The sequence below is a fragment of the Scyliorhinus torazame genome, chromosome 12 (genome assembly GCF_047496885.1).
Source record: "Scyliorhinus torazame isolate Kashiwa2021f chromosome 12, sScyTor2.1, whole genome shotgun sequence".
Classification (NCBI taxonomy): domain Eukaryota; kingdom Metazoa; phylum Chordata; class Chondrichthyes; order Carcharhiniformes; family Scyliorhinidae; genus Scyliorhinus; species Scyliorhinus torazame.
The window spans coordinates 163,391,777-163,412,234 of record NC_092718.1 but is presented as its reverse complement, the minus strand read 5'-3'; the positions used below and the strand labels follow the sequence as shown (position 1 = coordinate 163,412,234).

The 20,458-nt window shown below is 43.3% G+C and overlaps 1 protein-coding gene across 2 annotated transcripts in view; it reads left to right on the top strand.

The window, feature by feature from the left end:
- The window catches only part of tmem132e (transmembrane protein 132E), a 951,562-nt gene extending 933,624 nt beyond the window's left edge, over positions 1-17,938 (top strand). For both annotated transcript variants that reach the window (XM_072469324.1, XM_072469323.1), the window contains one exon: positions 38-17,938. In XM_072469324.1, coding sequence (XP_072325425.1) covers positions 38-1,243 — 1,206 coding nt within the window. In that variant the 3' untranslated portion in view covers positions 1,244-17,938. The remainder of the gene's footprint in view (positions 1-37) is intronic.
- The last annotated feature ends 2,520 nt before the right edge of the window (positions 17,939-20,458 follow it).

Sequence of the window (20,458 nt, the reverse complement as noted above, 5' to 3'; positions counted from 1 at the left end):
GTCATTATTATTAATTATGTTTTCCTTCTTTTAATAGGAAGGTATCCTGAGCACGTGGATTTTTTACAGTGACGATACAGCAGTACCACTGACGCTCTATGATGTTAAAGACTACAACCTGACAGTTACCACGTTGAATGATAAAGTAGTCTCTTCTACCCAGGATGCTGTCTGGTCTCTGATTATAGCAGAAGGTGAAGGGTCAGGTGAACTTATCAAGCTGGAACTGGGGATCTGTGAACCATGTAAAAAGACCAACCGTAAGAGCTTACTGTTTGTAACACTGGTCAATGTGAAGGTTCACTTTGGTTCTGATGATGATTCAGAAGAGGATCTAGAAAATACTGATGAGGATTATGCACCTGATGGAGTTAGATTTGAAGGCAACCCATTTGGACATAAACCAAAAGAGAAGGGACAATTTGACTTCAAGTCCGATACTTCAACTGGTGACCGTGAGGAAAGTGTTATATGGAAGGTTAGCACAACAGTAAAGTCAGCTGTGGAAGAAAGGACTGACTCAAGAATGGAACCTGGCAAGGGCACCGATGGCATGCAGGATAGTGGAGTGCATTTTGATAACACAAGGGTGTCCAGCATGCCTGTTGATATTGATATCACAGATCTGCCAAAGGATCTTGCAGATCCTGATGATGAATATGCCCCCACACCAAGGGGTCTGACTGACTTGGAAATTGGAATGTATGCACTATTAGGGGTCTTCTGCCTAGCCATTTTGGTTTTTCTAATAAACTGCATTGTCTTTGTTCTCAAGTACAGGCACAAACGTATTCCCCCAGAGGGCCAAGCAAGCATGGACCATTCACATCACTGGGTGTTTCTAGGCAATGGACAACCCCTTCGTACCCAGGCTGATCTCTCACCCCAGCCTGAAAGTCCTGGCAACCCTTTAGAAAACATCCAGACCTGCTGCCACAGTGACCATCAGAGCAGCGGCAGCTCACAGACAAGTGTGCAAAGTCAGGTGCACAGCAGAGCAGATGGTTCATCTGGGGGCTCAGTAAGGGAGCACAGCGAGGATCCACTGCATTCACCCACCTCCAAACGCAAGAGAGTCAAGTTTACCACTTTCACCACATTGCCATCAGAGGATCTTGGCCTGACCTACAATTGCATCCCTATAGCCGATGAGGAAGACATTGAGTGGGTCTGCCAGGATATGGGGCTCAGAGACCCAGAGGAACTACACAGTTATATTCAGAGAATAAAGGAGATTGCCTAGACTGCTGCTGATTTTCTTTTGGTGCATTTATATTTCCCAGAAGTTTGTCACATGTACAGTTTTTGTTTGACCCACAGTAGGAGGCTGCAATGCGTGGAGGTCCACTGAACTGAAAAGCACTATAACATAACGCTTGCGGTCAATTGGCCACAATAAGGCTTCATTAAACATATATTTTCAGTGAGAAACTGATCAAACACTTTGAAAAGATTATACTCTACTGGAAATGGTATTAACAAATTACAGTTTGCGGGAGGCCTAATTTCTTCTCAACATAAAAATGACTAGTATAGCACAGAAGCATACTGTTCACAGTTAGTTAAAGTATGCTGGGATTGCTTCGTGTAGGTGACAAGTAAAATGCGACAGCATCAGCATCACATGTGAAAATACTTATTTTCAACTTAGACTCCAATAGTCTGCAAACATGCAATGCACAGTGATGGATTGGTTTGAGAGTGCAAAACAAAACTTGCAGTTACTAGATTTGAAAGAACAGATGTGATAAACCTGTATCAAGTGGGTTGGCCACTGAATTACGCTGATTGCTTTTGTCAAAACTGGTAGTGAAACGAAGTAGCAAACATTGAATTTTAAATTTTAATCACAATTTGAGTCCATGGTCAGTTCTGTACCTTGATGATGTCTGTTCCATTCAAGTTTAGGTTTAATTTTATTTGAAGTTATGGAAACAATTGAAGCAAGTGCATGGCACAAATTGCAGTCATTGCTGGTTGGAGGAAAGCTGATACATAAGTGATAAATCAAAGCGATGAAAAGGATACGTTTCTCTGTTTATGAAAAACAAGTAATGTTAACTGGCTCTCAGTGAACTGTGACAGCACGAATCTATGAACAGTATATGTTATCATCGGCCTCATTACATATTCATTTTAATTTAATATGTATACTTACAAAGCAATTTATTGGAAATGCAGGAGAAGAAATATTCATATATACAAGCTTTCTTAATCCACCAGTGTAGAAATCTATTGTGTTCAATTGTAATTGTATACATTTTTAATTTGCAGCAACGAGGAAACTATAATTTGATCTGCAAAACATTAATAACAAGGGAAGTCAAAAAATTAAGAATTCTGGAAGGGTTCTTCATGTCCAGTTGGGTAAATGAGGAACGGCATCAAATCAACATGATGCATTGACAGAAAATAAGCCCCAAATATCATTGGCCATTGTAAATAATAATTGAAGGTGAATTTAGCTCAAATTGGTCATTAATCTTTGAGATGTATGCATGCTTGTGGTGCTGACTAGATATTTCTAATCAGTCGAGCTCTGAAAAGAACTCATCTGGACACACCAGTGTCAGCTGTAGGCCCATAGAATGTGTTGACTAAGCCACCTGGTCTCGTGCAAAATGGAAATACATTGAAAGAGCATTATCAAGATTTGATAGGTTAATGACATAGTGAACTGTTTTCACCGTGCACCTACTAATTGCCAAATCGCCTGAAATCTGGTGTGAGCAGCTATTTAGCAGGAGTCTAAACAACTGTAGATCCCCGATAGTAGGAGTGAGTTAGGTTTATGATTATTAAATGCTTATGATTTATTACGTTTCGATTTCTATATGACCAACACTTACTACAACATCTGGCTGTCTTGCGTCACTGGTTGGGCCAGCATTAATTGCCCATCCCTAATTGCCCTTGAACTGGGTTTCATTTCAGAAGGGCATTTAAGAGTCAACCACATTTCTGTGGATCTGGAGTCACATGTAGGCTAGACCAGGTGAGGAGTGAACCAGATGGGTTTCGAGCAGTCATTTCATGGCATCATTAGCCTTTTATTTCCAGATTTTCATTGAATTTAGATTTCACCATCTGCCGTGGGGGGATTCAAACCAAGGTCCACCAGTGCATTCCGCTGGGTGCCTGGATTACTAACCCACTGACAATACCACTACACCATCGCCTCCTCTATTGTGTTTGACTGTACCATATCCAATTTGTTAACCAGTGTGTGCCACTGATGGGTGAAGTATTTTCAGTCAGCATTCCACATGCCCTGGATGTTTTATTTGCTATTACATAAACTGCACAAACAATCCATCAGTTAGAGATTTCTGTCTCTATGCTAGGTTGCCCATGAGACTTCCTGTTCATCAAAGATTATCAAACTTACATACAAAAATTCCTGGCCTCCACCATTTAAAAATCCACCCCGTAAATGCCAACTGAATGCTCAGCCGAGCGTTATTCAACAGCGCAAATATACTGAAAGAGGTTTTATCTTAATTTTCACACAATCCTGTCAATTTTAGAACACTTACATACAGTCTTATGGCTTAAAATGCACATTTATTTTAATACATGCCTTCTTCTCAATTATCATTACATTATGTCCAATATTGGAGTAAAAGTGTTGCCTGGATTTTGATTTGATAGCTACTGAAACTGACCGCACATGCTCAGAATAACATGAAAATGGAGCAGCACAGTGGCGCAGAAGTTAGCACTGTGATTATGGCGCTGAGGACCCGGGTTCGAAATTCGTCCCTGGGTCACTGTCCATCTGGAGTTTGCTCATTCTCCACACGTCTGTGTGGGTTTCACCCCCACAACCCAAAGATGTGCAGGTTAGGTTGATTGGCCACGCTAAATTGCCCCTTAATTGGAAACAAAATAAATAATTGGGTACTCTAAATTTATATATAAAAAAGGAATAACATGAAAATTCTGAATTTGAATTAGTGAGTCTACGCTCCTCTATAGGATGTGCTGTATAGGTTCACAAAGATTGCAGTAATGGTTTGCCAAAAACTCCCACTCTGGTACTTCGATGTAAAAGCCTTTGAACGAGGTACTCTTTTTGAATGAGGTGTAACTGGGTTTTTAATGGCATACTAACTTCATGATTACTGCTAAACACACTCACTGACCTGAAAAGCTACTTTTATATTTATGGAATGTCAAATTTCTCCAGAATAATGAAAAATGTCTCCAATTTAACGTCCTGGTTTGCTGTATGTGTGAATATTTCAACGTAATTGGTCGCTTGCTTGCTGATATCACTGCTGCTGCATGCCAAGACTTTACTTTGACTTGGCACTAGATTTAAATTGCTGTTGGGCAAAGTGAAAACCCTGCCACAGAAATTGCGAAATCTTTGTGGACAGTTTTCTTTGAGGTCAGCGGTGAGTGTCTTAAGCTTCGCCACTGATCACAAAATCTGGGCCTTTATTTCAATCTTTGGATAGTCATCCTGAAGTTGTATCAAAAAGGCATTTAAAGGATTTTGTAACAGTGAAAACATTGTTGCTCTGACAATTCTTCCTCAGAAATTATGCAGAATATGAAAAATGGAACACAACAATCTTAAATGTTGCAGATGTGTTCGCTAGACATGGTCCTCTGACACTAGACTTCTGTGCTCACCAATCTCCAACACATTCCTTCCATTTCTCATTTGGTGACAGAGCTTTCTGCTACCTTGGCCTCATATCCTCTGACTTTTCCTAAAATTTTGCAACCTTGTTACTTTGCTCCCTGCCTTTAAGAAATTCCAGAAACCCTGGGTGAGATTCACCGTTCCTCGATGCCGATATCGTAATCGGCGATCGGGCAGAGAATCCCTTCTGACACCCAAATCAGGGGAAGCGCCGGTTTCACGCCTGTTTCCCCCCCCCCCCCCGCGAAATGGTGTCAAAGCGCCGCACACCGTTGGAACGGATTTGGTGCGTCACCTGTAGGCCCTCCCCCGATGCTCCGTCCCCGATGGTCTGAGTTCCCGACTGTGCGGGACACGTGTGGTCTCAGCGGTCAGGAACCCGGCGTGGCGGCTGCGGAGAGTGTCCACACCGCCACAGTCGGGCGGGAGCCGTGCTGCTGGCCGGGGGGACTTCCACGAGGGCTGGGGAAACTGGTGGGGGGTGGCCAGGAAGTCACTATTTGGCAGGTCAGGTCTGGGCATGGCCATTGACTGATTTTCCTAAATCGCTTGCCTCTCTGCTCCGTGAAGCAACTTGGGAGGTTTTGCTACATTTAAGTGCAATTTTTCAGTTATTATTGTTCTTAAAGTAGAAATCTACATCCAGAAATTACTATTGTTGATATTGATATTGAATTTCTAAGTGTTCACATGGATTTATGTGAAATTAACATTAGTCACCCTTTATTGTCTTGAAATATAATTTTTAGGTTCACATAACAACCTCAGCTTATCTTATTGTACGGTTATGAGAAAGATGTCACTGAACTCAGACATGACAAAAGAACCAGCAAGGCTGAACCGCACAGAGATCAGCTCACTAGAAGAGAATGTTTTATTTCTTGGTCAACCAATGTCTGATTAATGCAGAGAGCCATCCAAACCAAATTACATAGAGGGCAGTTTCTAGTTTCCCGATGAAACAGCATGCTCCCTGCTCTTTTGTCTTGCTACAGTTGCCTTTGGAGCACCTGCAGTGGGGAAAATTAGTCACTGTTCATGCTCCCAATTACTGCCCATTGGTCCTTCTGGGAAATGCATATTTGGTTTTGGTGAAAATCAGGCTTGGCTGACATTTTCATTGAGCTCATACCTTCCCAGAAGAGTAATTGATTTTCTCCTTTATGTCCAAGAAGACAGGGCAGCTTTTCCTCTTCCAGCCTTCACTTGCCACTCGACAAAATGGCAGGAACTGTTTGAAAATAACCCAATGGAGACTCCCAATCCAATTTTCCATCTACTTCTATGGACAGACACAGGCCTCTATTAAACGTAGCCTGTACAACATGGTTGTGTATAGTATTGAGCTTCACTTCGTATCATTGTTCATTGTGCCTCTATTGACTAATGGCACTGGTCAACTATGGAGAATGTTAAGGTATTCCATGCATATCCCTCACTGTATTTTTTTTTAACTAGCATAACTGGAATACTCAGCAGTGCATATTTAGTATGCAGTGTTTTCCAAATCATATGAATGCAAACATTACATTCAAGTCCTTCAAAAACTCATCGCTCTTAAACTAGATGCTTTCTTGGTTTAATAATTGTATTCCATTGTTACCCACCAATAATTGATTACCATTTTGTTAACATACATAGAACATACAGTGCAGAAGGAGGCCATTCGGCCTATCGAGTCTGCACCGACCCACTTAAGCCCTCACTTTCACCCTATCCCCATAACTCAATAACCCCTCCTAACCTTTTTGGTCACTAAGGGCAATTTATCATGGCCAATCCACCTACCCTGCACGTCTTTGGACTGTGGGAGGTAACCGGAGCACCCGAAGGAAACCCACGCAGACAAGGGGCGAACGTGTAGACTCCGCACAGACTGTAACCCAGCGGGGAATTGAACCTGGGACCCTGGCGCTGTGAAGCCACAGTGCTATCCACTTATGCTACTGTGCTGCCCCGATATACTGTACAAGCCTCCTTATTTACCTTACAAAAACCTGGATAATTTCTGAAAACATCTTCATGCCTTCTTCATGCCAGCCAGTCTGTTACATGTGTCGCCTCATTCGTCTGTTGTAGCCTATATGGAGCACAACCATTGGGATACCTGCTTGCAACATTAGGAATCCAGAACCATCACAGGTGATTCTTGCAGATGACTTGCAAGGTTTAAGCTAAATTGAGAACTCTTACACCAGCTTTCCAAAACAGAAAGCAACAATGCGACTGCATCAAGATGTTATCAAACCAGTGAATGGGTTAGGAGTAAATCTACATCAACTCTTTGTATCAGAGGTGCAGCTAATATGAAACTTAAGTTTTAGTCTTCTCATCGGCATTCTTGTCCACCCTGCCTTGGTTTGGCTCCTTTCATATAAGAATGCATTTATCTGCCAAGATAGCTCAGGAAGAGCATTAAACTCATGATCTAAAGGTCCCTGGCTCAATCCTGAGTTTCAGTCAAGGAGCTGGTTTATGTTCATTTTCATGTGTCCTGATTCTCACTGCATTTCCGATGCAGACGCAATGAGCCAGTGGCCTCTTTCTGTGCGGTAAACTTTCTATGATACCAACAGTCTTCGCTAATCTACCTCTGAGCTCTGAAGAAGAATCATTCGGACTCGAAACATCTACTCTGTTTCTCTCTCTAGATCCTGCCAGACCCGCTGAACCTTACCAGCTTCTCTGTTTTTATTTCACGAATATATCGTTACTCATTCTGTTTGGTTTTCCATACCAACAGAGTGGTCTTTAAATGATTTTGTGCTTTACCATTTGTTTTTAAATTTAGAGTACCCAATTCATTTTTTCCAATTAAGGGGCAATTTAGCGTGGCCAATCCACCTAACCTGCACAACTTTGGGTTGTGGGGGCGAAACACACACAACACGGGGAGAATGTGCAAACTCCACACGGACAGTGACCCAGAACCGGGATCGAAAGACCTCGGCGCCATGAGGCATCAGTGCTATCCACTACACCACCGTGCTGCCCTTTGCATTACCATTTTGCTCAGTCAAGAAGCGGGATTCTCCCATTTCGGCGTGATGGCCCAACGCCGGCGTAAAAAACGGAGCTAATCACTCCGGCGTCGGGCTGACCGGAAGTTGCGGAATGCTCCACACTTCCGGGGGCTATGCCGGTGCCCAAGGGGTTGGCACAGTGCTAGCTGGCGCTGAAGGTACTGCGCGAGTTAGCACATGCGCAGAACCGCCGGCGTGGTTCAGCGCATACGTAGACCGGGCGGCGTATTCTGGTGCATGCGCAGGGGGGGTTTCTTCTCCGTGCCGGCCATGGCATAGCCCTACAGGGGCTGGCGCGGAAGGAAGAAGTGCCCCCACGGTAAGGCCCGCTTGCAGATCGGTGGGCCCCAAACGCAGGCCAGGCCACCGTGGGGGCCACCCCCCAGGGTCGGATCCCCCCCGAGGACCGCACCAGCCAGCTTACCTACCAGGTCCCACCGTGTGGGACCATGTCCAATCCATTCCGGCGGGACTGGCCAGAAACTGACAGTCGCTCGGCCCATCGGGGCCCGGAGAATTGCCAGGGGGGGGCCGCTGCCAATGGCCCCCGACCGGCATGGCGTGATCCCCGCCCGAAAACCGGCATCGGAGAATACGGCAAGCGGCGGCGGGGCGGGATTCATGCCGCTCCCGGGGATTCTCCGACCCGGCGGGGGGTCGGAGACTCCCGCCCCACATCTATTTTACATTGTGCAAATTTTAATTTTTAATTCTCTGGAACACAGAGATGCCGACAATGCACAAAAAACATTTCTTCCACTAATAATTTGGGTTCTTTTCTAGCCTGAGGCACCATGCTTCATTACCATACAGTACAATAAAGGGGAGGCAGTGGCGTAGTGGTATTGTCACTGGACTAGTAATCTTGAGACCTAGAGGAATGCTCTGGGGAACTGGGTTCAAATCTCACCACAGCTGATGGTGAAATTTGAATTAAATCAAAATCTGGAATTGAGTCTAATTATGACCACAAAGCCATTGTCATAATAGCTCACCTTGATCACTGATGTCCTTTAGGGAACCTGGTCTGGACTACCAAGAAAGAACAAAGAACAAAGTACAGCACAGGAACAGGCCCTCCAAGCCCGTGCCGACCATGCTGCCCGACTAAACTACAATCTTCTACACTTCCTGGGTCCGTATCCCTCTATTCCCATCCTATTCATGTATTTGTCAAGATGCCCCTGAAATGTCACTATCGTCCCTGCTTCCACCACCTCCTCCAGTAGCGAGTTCCAGGCACCCACTACCCTCTCTGTAAAAAAACTTGCCTCTTACATCAACTCTAAACCTTGCCCCTCGCACCTTAAACCTATGCCCCGAGTAATTGACCCCTCTACCCTGGGGAAAAGCCTCTGACTATCCACTCTGTCTATGCCCCTCAGAATTTTGTAGACCTCTATCAGGTCGCCCCTCAACCTCCGTCGTTCCAGTGAGAACAAACCAAGTTTATTCAACCGCTCCTCATAGCTAATGCCCTCCATACCAGGCAACATTCTGGTAAATCTCTTCTGCACCCTCTCTAAAGCCTCCACATCCTTCTGGTAGTGTGGCTACCAGAATTGAACGCTATACTCCAAGTGTGGCCTAACTAAGGTTCTATACAGCTGCAACATGACTTGCCAATTCTTATACTCAATGCCCCGGCCAATGAAGGCAAGCATGCCAAATGCCTTCTTGACTACCTGTGTTGCCCTTTCAGTGACCTGTGGACCTGTACACCTAGATCTCCCTGACTTTCAATACTCTTGAGGGTTTTACCATTCACTGTATATTCCCTACCTGCATTAGACCTTCCAAAATGCATTACCTCACATTTGTCCGGATGAAACTCCATCTGCCATCTCTCCGCCCATGTCTCCAAACAATCTAAATCCTGCTGTATCCTCTGACAGTCCTCATCACTGTCCGCAATTCCACCAACCTTTGTGTCATCTGCAAACTTACTAATCAGACCAGTTACATTTTCCTCCAAATCATTTATATATACTACAAACAGCAAAAGTCCCAGCACTGATCCCTGCAGAACACCACTAGTCACAGCCCTCCAATTAGAAAAGCATCCTTCCATTGCTACTCTCTGCCTTCTATGACCTAGCTAGTTCTGTATCAACCTTGCCAGCTCACCCCTGATCCCGTGTGACTTCACCTTTTGTACTAGTCTACCATGAGGGACCTTGTCAAAGGCCTTACTGAAGTCCATATAGACAACATCCACTGCCCTACCTGCATCAATCATCTTTGTGATCTCTTCGAAAAACTCTATCAAGTTAGTGAGACATGACATCCCCTTCACAAAACCATGCTGCCTCTCACTAATACGTCCATTTGCTTCCAAATGGGCGTAGATCCTGTCTCGAAGAATTCTCCCCAGTAATTTCCCTACCACTGATGTAAGGCTCGCCAGCCTGTAGTTCCCTGGATTACCCTTGCTACCCTTCTTAAACAGAGGAACAACATTGGCTATTCTCCAGTCCTCCGGGACATCACCTGAAGACAGTGAGGATCCAAAGATTTCTGTCAAGGCCTCAGCAATTTCCTCTCTAGCCTCCTTCAGTATTCTGGGGTAGATCCCATCAGGCCCTGGGGACTTATCTACCTTAATATTTTTCAAGACGCCCAACACCTCGTCTTTTTGGATCTCAATGTGACCCAGGCTATCTACACACCCTTCTCCAGACTCAACATCTACCAATTCCTTCTCTTTGGTGAATACTGATGCAAAGTATTCATTTAGTACCTCGCCCATTTCCTCTGGCTCCACACATAGATTCCCTTGCCTATCCTTCAGTGGGCCAACCCTTTCCCTGGCTACACTCTTGCTTTTTATGTATGTGTAAAAAGCCTTGGGATTTTCCTTAACCCTATTTGCCAATGACTTTTCGTGACCCCTTCTAGCCCTCCTGACTCCTTGCTTAAGTTCCTGCCTACTTTCCTTATATTCCACATAGGCTTCATCTGTTCCCAGCCTTTTAGCCCTGACAAATGCCTCCTTTTTCTTTTTGACGAGGCCTACAATATCTCTCGTTATCCAAGGTTCCCGAAAATTGCCGTATTTATCCTTCTTCCAAGGAACATGCCGGTCCTGAATTCCTTTCAACTGACACTTGAAAGCCTCCCACATGTCAGATGTTTACCCTCAAACATCCGCCCCCAATCTAGGTTCTTCAGTTCCCACCTAATATTGTTATAATTAGCCTTCCTCCAATTTAGCACATTCACCCTAGGACCATTCTTATCCTTGTCCACCAGCACTTTAAAACTTACTGAATTGTGGTCACTGTTCCCGAAATGCTCCCCTACTGAAACGTCTACCACCTGGCCGGGCTCATTCCCCAATGCCAGGCCCAGTACCGCCCCTTCCCTAGTTGGACTGTCTACATATTGTTTTAAGAAGCCCTCCTGGATGCTCCTTACAAACTCTGCCTCGTCTAAGCCTCTGGCACGAAGTGAATCCCAGTCAATATTGGGGAGGTTGAAGTCTCCCATCACAACAACCCTGTTTTTACTCTTTTCCAAAATCTGTCTACCTATCTGCCCCTCTATCTCCCGCTGGCTGTTGGCAGGTCTGTAGTAAACCCCCAACATTGTGACTGCACCCTTCTTATTCCTGATCTCTTCCCATAAAGCCTCACTGCCCTCTGAGGTATCCTCCCGTAGTACAGCTGTGATATTCTCCCTAACCAGTAGCGCAACTCCGCCACCCCTTTTACATTCCCCTCTATCCCGCCTGAAACATATAAATCCTGGAACGTTTAGCTGCCAATCCTGCCCTTCCCTCAACCAGGTCTCTGTAATGGCAACAACATCATAGTTCCAAGTACTAATCCAAGCTCTAAGTTCATCTGCCTTACCCCTAATACTTCTTGCATTAAAACATATGCACTTCAGGCCACCAGACCCGCTGTGTTCAGCAACTTCACCCTGTCTGCTCTGCCTCAGAGCCATACTGGCCCTATTCCCTAGTTCTCCCTCAATGCTCTCACCTTCTGACCTATTGCTCCCATGCCCACGTATGACTTCAACAGCAATGTGGTTGACTCTTAAATACCCCTTGAAATGGAGAGAAGTTACAGACGGGCATTAAATGGCCATTACGTAATGCCCACATTCAGTAAATGAATAATAAAAAAAGGTTAGACTGGAAATCAAAAAAGTTATTTTTCGCACAAAAAGTGGTGGAAATAAAGGAAGTTAGATTAATTGAAATTTTCAAGACTGAATTTGACACATTTTTGGTATGCGTAATTATCAAAAGTATGAAGCAAAAGTTGGTAAAAATGGTAAGATACAGATCAGCAATTATCTCATTGAATGGAAGAAAAGACTCAAGGGGCCAAATGGCTTACTAATCTTCCCATTGTAGTACAAAGTCAAATATTATGTTCTCTGTATTTATGTATAAGCCAAATTGTTTGCCTTCTTCATAAATTCTATTTACTGGCTCTTGGAGGCTGTTATTTTTAGCAATTGCATTATCACAATTGGTGAAATTTACATTATTTACCGTCAATATTTCATGAGAATACAAAAGTATTAGTGTCAAAGACACTCTCCATGAAGAATCCCCCAAAAGCTTGAAGGACAAGGTCAAGTTTGCTATTCATAGTTTGCAAATAATTGTAAGAGAGCTGGATTTGCCAGCATTGAGGGGCAAATGCTTAATGTATCTGGTGAAATTGGAGTCCAACCGCTTTGACAAAACGTAGGAAACTAAGAGGGGGATTTACCAACCGTGTTTTTCAGTGGGGGAGGCGGCCCGCTAGCGGGATCTACCGGTCCCACCGTTGTCAACGGAACCCCTTGTAGCCAGGAAACATGTGCGGGACCGGAATTTCCTGCTGGCGTGAACAGCCGATAATTCCTGCCGTAAAACCGGAAAGATTTGGAGGGATGTGAAAGCTATACTTGATTTCTTTTTCAAAAAAGGGGTTAAAGTGGTTTTAGCTGTCTTGATCTACCTCCTAAATTATTTTGCGAGATTTGGCCAATCAGATTGCAAGCTTCCTGTGTGAGGAACAGATTAGGTTTATAAAATAAGAATCTAGGTAGACCTTTGAGTTATTCTTAGTATTTGAAAAATATTTTGAAAAGATAGCAAAAGTATGGAAGATAGAATCCACTTGTGGTTCTTTAATACATGCTATAAAGCCTCATGGGTTATTTACTGAGGTATCATGCCAGAAAGGAGATGAGCCAACTTTTAAGCCACAGCTGACAGTATCATCACTGGATTTGACAAACATGTACTGCATGGTACAACTCGACATCTTGATGTTTACTGATTTTGATCCTGTGGAAACTATTCCCTTGATGGTTAACAGATACACCAAAGCCTGCAGAAATAATTGATGGCATTTTCATGGACATGTCATCCAGGCTATGTTGGATGTTGGCCATCCTTACATACCTTTATTTCACCATTCTGAATCAGGTTTTCTCATATCTCAGTGGTGTCAGAATTATAGACTCACAGAGTTGTTACAGCACAAATGGAGGCTATTCAACCCCTTGTGTCTGCACCGACTCTCCAAATGATCAATTCACTTAGTGCCACTCCTCTGTAACCCTGCACATTCTTCCTTTTCAGATAACAGTCTAATTTCCTTTTCAATGCTTTTATTGAGCCTGCCTCTACCACACTCAGGCAGTGCATTTCAGACCTTAACCACTCGCTATGTGAAAACAAACATTTTCTCATGTTACTTTTGCTTCTTTTGCTGCTCGAAGTAAAACAATTTCAACTTCAACAATCTGTCTTCATAACTAAATTTCCTCACCCCGGAACCATTCTTACAAATGTTTTCTGCCTTCACATCTTTCCTAAAATGTAGCACCCAGAACCGGATGCAATACCATTTTTTTCCCAGCTTCCTTTGAGAATACCTCCGGATCTATCAGCCACCCACCAAAGCAAAGCATTTTCACCACTGTCTTCAAATGCAGATGAAAAGATACTGGTGAGTGGGTCAACAGCACCTCTCAGGGAGCCTGAATAATCTGGTAACCTTTTTAGGTCTTCCTGTTCTTTGATTCATCTCAAATAACAGGATTCCCTTGGCAACCCCATTAGTGCCAGCAATGGTGTGAGTGAAAAAAACAAGATAAAAATATTGACACAGAGACTCATACAACCTAAGTGCTCAGAGAAAAGTAACTAAAAGGCACAGAGATTCCTGAACAAAAATAATTTTGCTTTATATTTCTGCGTTCTTTAAATTAACTTCTGAATGACCCATCAGTGCTAAATGATTCTAATGTAGTTTGTGTTTTGTCTTCTGTTTGGGGTCTAGATGGGGTTCTTTAAGGTTTGACTGTTTATTTAGGAAAGTTGTTTGAGGCTGTATTTTACAAAGCCATTATTATTTATAGCTCTATGCACATCTCAGTAACTCTGCACAAGGTTGGAACTCTCCTTCCCTCAGGATACCTGTTACCTAGTTATGTGACATTTCATCATAGCTCCATCCAGATGCTTCTGATGTTAACCCTTTACAGTTTGCATGAGATGCTCTCCAGCAGCATATGGAGAGATCCTACCCCTTTTTCACATTGTAATGAATCCCCTGCCAATTTTGGACAGGAGTCTACTGCCTAGAACATACAGTGCAGAAGGAGGCCATTCGGCCCATCGAGTCTGCACCGACCCACTTAAGCCCTCACTTCCACCCTATCTCCGTAACCCAATAATCCCTCTTAACCTTTTTGGGCACTAAGGACAATTTATCATGGCCAATCCATCTAACCTGCACGTCTTTGGACTGTGGGAGGAAACCAGAGCACTCGGAGGAAACCCACACAGACACGGGGAGAACGTGCAGACTCCGCACAGACAGTGACCCAGCGGGGAATCGAACCTGGGACCCTGGCTCTGTGAAGCCACAGTGCTATCCACTTGTGCTACCGTGCCTACACCAACCTCCACTTGACATTTTAATGGCGCCGCAACTGATAGACATTAATCAGGGTAGCTCTCCACTGAATTTCATGTGCTGTTAGACCCTACCTGCTAATTTTTAGGGCATATTAGAACTAAAACTAGCCTCACAGAAGTTATGTGAATAATTCTTTTCCTAATGTTATGAACAATTATCAAGATCTTTCTTTCTAGTACAGAATAAGTGACTAATTAAGATGTCATACCATAAATATCCGAGTATTAATACTGAATCTATGCATGCTATATTATTTCTCAGTTGTCAACTTTTGCCAAAATTGCACCAGTCACATCAAAGTAATTAATCAAGCAGTGTGTATTCACATCAATTAAAAACGTTTGGGATATTGCTAAGTGGAGTATATTTCTGTCTGCAAAAACAGACTCAAGCTGAATGAAGCTGCCTCATGAATTTCAAGGAACGTTTTATAATGTGAGACTTCCCTTTTTCATCATAAAGTTCAAGTCATTATTTGCATGAACCATAGTATCATATTCAGTGATGTTCATCATTTTCCAGTTTATATTCACCCTCTGGTACTCATTGCTGGTTAAACAATGGGTCTGTTGTCTGCCAGGGTCGCAGTTGTCAGGATGAAGCAAAAAGTCAATCTTTTCAGGTCCTTCCTTTTAGATGTTCATATTAATGTATACATTACGTATGTGAATAGCTCCATAACATTCCAGTCTGTAATTCAGTCCTAGATATCATTCTGCTCATTTGCAACCCCAGACTAGTTTCCAGTCTGTACCTCATTCTTGTGAATATTATTATAATATATAACCCATCCGAATCCCTTGCTTAAATTCAAACTTCAAAACTCAATCTCAGTTAATACTTTATGCATAAACCATCTGAATCCCTCAATTGGAACCCAGCCTATAATCATGTGCTTGCTTTCATTATTCTACATGTAACAAAAATAGGGCGCAATTCAACAGAACAAAAACAGTCCCCTTTTGACTTGCAGCACCAAGAAACACCGTGCTATTTAACAGGACTTTGCCTGATTTTTTGTCCTCAGCCTCACTCACGTCTTAAGGGCAAGGCACCCCCGGATCCGATCCCTGGCATGGGCAACCTGGCACCGAGGAACCTGGGCATTGCCAGCCTGGCACATTGACAGTGCCCCTGCCTGCCCAGCAGTGCCACCTGGGTGGAACTGGCAGTGTTCCTGGGTGACAATGCCATGGTGCCAGGCTGGCAGTGCCAAGGCACCCCTGTGCCAGCGGGAGTGCCAGGTTATTACCCTGCTCAGAGCGCAACTATCCAGGAGCCTCTAATGGCCTGAGAGATCCCCAGGTGTCGTTACGCCTGGTCCACGTTTGTGTAAACCAGTGCTAAATCCTGATCCAAGATGGCTCCGGAGCATGGCGACTCTCTGCAAGCTCTCTCAACCAGACCCCTTTCTTTTCTCTCCACCGTTCTGACCTACTAAAACTCTTTTCCACTTCATATAAAATTACTCATAGCGCTCCGCACTGTAGCCAATCACTATTTGTTGATGCACCACTGCCAATGTACTCTGTCGATTATACTTTTGTCTACTATGTACGTTCTGTGTACGTTTCCTTGGCCGCAGGAAAATGTTTTTCACTGTACTTCGGTACATGTGACAATAAATATCAATCAATCAATCAATTAAATGGCACCCCGGCAAGGTCTCCCAGGTGAGGCCATTGGTTCCCAGGCATCGGATGAATTCCTATTTGCTCATTTAAATATCTTCATCTTGCTCAGCGAGGGCGAGGTCCAGATCGCGAGATCTCGTTAAATTTTGCGAGGCGTTCCGAGTGTCGCACAGATTCAAGGCCTCGTCACGTCACTAAGTTGGGCATGATGAGGTCATTAAATCGTGCCCATACAATCCACTTTCAGGATCCATTATGTTTCATATAACCTGCTCGGTTAGATTCCAGCCCGTAGCTAACTGCTAGGCACCCATTATTCTTGATGTAAATTTTCAGGACTATAGAACCATAGAATCCTTACAGTGCCATTCGGCCCATCAAGTCTGCACCGACCCTCTAAAAGAACCCTACCCGAATGCTCCCCCCCCCCCCCTATCCCCATAACCCCAGCTAACCTAAGAGGCAATTTTATCATGGACAATTCACCTCTTTGGATGGTGGGAGGAAACTGGAGTACCAGGCGGAAACCCACGCAGACACAGAGAGAATGTGCAAACTCCACACAGGCAGTCGCCCAAGGCTGGAATTGAACCCGGGTTCCTGGTGCTGTGAGGCAGTAGTGCTAAACACTGTGCTGCCCAACTGCTTGATTAGATTCTAGCGTGTAATCACCCTGGGGATCCATTATTCTGCATATAAAGGATCTAAATCGGACTATTAAGTTTCAGCTGGTAATTGGTTCCAGGATCCATTATTTGCCACATCTTAAGTTGATTACTGTTGTCATTGTGATGTCATTAAGCCAAACTTAAAATGCAAACAAAATTTTAAAAGTAAAACATTTAAAATTTGCTTTTAATGTAGACTTTAGTACCATTTGCAACTGAAAAGATAATTTCTGGAAACAACAAGCATTACTTCCCAGCTTTGACAAAGGATCATCTGGACTCGAAACGTTAGCCCTTTTCTCTCCCTACAGATGCTGCCAGACCTGCTGAGATTTTCCAGCATTTTCTCTTTTGGTTTCAGAATCCAGCATCCGCAGTAATTTGCTTACTTCCCCTTCCCTGACCCGTCAAGCACCAAGTGCTTAACCAACACACATATGGTAGTTTTTTTAACAAAGTAGTTAAAACATGGTATGTATGAATGTAATTGAAAACACAAAGGCTTGTCAAGTAATTGACTTCAAATGCTGTTGCAGAACTTAGTCTTTGATAAATCTGTCTGAATGGCTCTTTTTATTTGATGTTGCAGAGGCCATATTTACAATAAAGTAGTCCCAGCATTCCTTACAGAGAGATTTGGGAAAGGAACACTGTCATAAATCTCTAACTTCTCACTCCGTGCAAGCAAAATCTAACCTTATGTAAAAGAAAATTGTATGCATCATGATCTTCAAACACACACTTCAATTTTTGATTTTGCTGAGACTTTTTATTTGTTCTTGAATAAAAATTAAAAGAAAATTTTAAAAATGAAGGCAGAACTTTTGTTTATATGTAAACTATAATCAAGCATACAGAGAATACAATGTCTGAAAAAATAAAATTATTTATTTATATAATAGGTGAATCTGTAAATACTCCAAACGAGAACATCCTGTTAATAAAACATTAGGTGTATCTGTGATCAGCTTGTTATATTGTGGCTTACCAAACTGTATGTGTCTAATAAACACAAAATCTAGGATTCTGGTTGTGTTTTCTTTCGGAAAAATTGAATGTAAAAAAAAAGATAATAGGTGGGATTCTCTGGTTCTGAGACTAAGTGTTGACGCCAACGCAGAATTTGTGGACTTTCACGACAGAAAAACTGGCACCGCACCTGGATTGATTCCGCTATTATTGAGGGGCTAGCACCGGTGCTGCGTGGAATGCAATCGATTCCAATGCAAAATGGTGCGGGATTCGCCGGGTCTGTGATTGACTCCCGAGAGACTGACAAGCTGCAGCCGCATATACACATTACAATCCCTACACACACTTATCCCAGCCAACAAGGTGGTACTGGTTGTGCTGGACCGCACCCATACAGATAATGAGTCAGCTGGGGCCAGAGGGCATCTAAGGAGGGTGCCCTGGGGGGGGACCTATATGACCCGTGGCACTAAGTTCAAAGTGGGCTGTTAGCGGTGTGCGCAGCTGCATGGCTGCCTTGCCGGCTGCGGCAATGGTGTTCCGTCCCCGTCCACCCTGACCCCACAGCCCACCTCCTGGTCACCCCCAACTACTTCCCCAGCCCTGGCAGAAGCCCCTGGCCAGCTGCACAACTGTCGGCAAACTGTGGCGATGTTGGAAATTTTCCATGTCCCCCTCTCCCTCAGCAGCCGCCATGCCAGTTTCCTGATTTTTAAAAGCACAAGTGAACCTCGCTGTTGGGATCTCTGCCCATTGGAGGCAGAGAATTCCGGAGGCCCTGGAGAAAACTGGCCCACTAATGATATGCAAACGGTGTCTACTGTACGTGCATTCCGGAACGCATTGACGCCGTTGTGGAGGTGCTGGAGCATTGCGATTCTCCGCCCAATCACCTCGGCGTCGGCTAACAGAGAAGCCCTCCCATAATATTGCCAGGTTGCCCAGAACATTGCTGTAAAATTCTTCTATGTATAGAAGTTTTTAATCAGGTCATCACATTTTAGGTGTCACATGCAAAGTTACGTGTTAACCTTAAAAATTATTTTACAAACTAAGCAACTATTCTGCGGAGAAGTACTTCAAGCAGCTGGATATAATTTCTAATAAAACAAACCAGTCATTTTTTGCCTGTTTTCTGACTTTTAATTGGCCCCAAGCTTTGCCAAAGAGCAATCAGCTTCTAATTGGGACAGAAAGGTGCAAAAATTGTGGCCAAAGGGGACCCAGAGCTTTAAACATGATTTAATTTGCAGTAAAGCAATGCATTCTGTCATTACATAGTGTAGTACTCCTGTCCTCATAAAACAGCCTCTCCTCCATCAACATCCAATGGAACGATCTTTAAATATGAACCACTTTTTTGTCCTCTTGCTTTACAAGAAAGTCTGCTTCATCCGGCAGTGCATCAATCAGAACATTTTCAAGAATATTTATGCCTTGAACGTTTCACCATTTTTTATTACAAATAAAATGGCTGTTAATTCAATGTTTTCAGTGATGGATAAAACAAGGCTTTAAATAACCTTCACATTTATCTCATCCTTGTAGTCATCCTGCAGTTTTCTCTGTGAATGTAAATGTTCTGAAGATACACACTGGACCCATTGTTAATCTAAGAGTTTTCAGAGCAGTTTCAGCTAGCTACACATTGGGGAAGGCCAAGAGCTGCTAGCCTGGCAGTCCTGAAGGACTAGCTTGGAAGCGGGCAAATTCCTTTCTTCCTACAAGATTAATAAGACTTCACGTATTGCAGTGAACAAAGGGGAAAAATCCAGATAAAACCTGCCATAAAAGGATGACAGTAAAATGACGGTGATTCAAAGTACTGTGGAATTTCAAATTCAAGCCCACTAACATGATCATTGTATTAAAGCAGCTTAGTTTTTGAAAATTAACCAACAAGATAGCATACTGCATTATTATTTATGTTTCTATTTGGCATTGCATGAGTTTATTCACAATATTCAAATTAAAATGCCTTAACTATAGATGTGTGTTCTAGTTCCACACTGTATTGTGGAAATTAAACGTGACAACTTTCTGTAGACGTTCAAAGGATGTCTATGACTTTTACTGAGTGAATCACTAAAAAGGGAGAGTACACCAAGCTCAGTCCAGAGATTCAGTTCAAATCAATATAAATTGACGAAAGACCACCAGCAGTGAGAGCTGCATCTAACTAAATTGTACTGCCCTCAACTCTTCTGTCCGAGAGAATTGTTTGAATTTCTTGATTATACCGCATTGTTAGAAATTGGATCCAAGTAGGCAGTGCTGTACTCTGGGCCAGCTCAAATAACCAAATTCTGATCAATGTTATACATCAAGTCCGAGTTTAGGGTGAATATGTGAGGAAAGTGTTGCCTTTTTTGCTTGCTATAAATATGGTCATCAATAAGGTTGCCCTTTTATGTAGATATTGATATGATATGCTCTCAAGTCAGCAGGTATCAAATGATACCGCCACAAGATTCAACCGAGTATCGATCAAAGAGCCAAACAACCAGTTAGTTAGTTCAAGATCAATGGTACTTTATTTACACACAAGATTAACTTACACATGCAACATAAA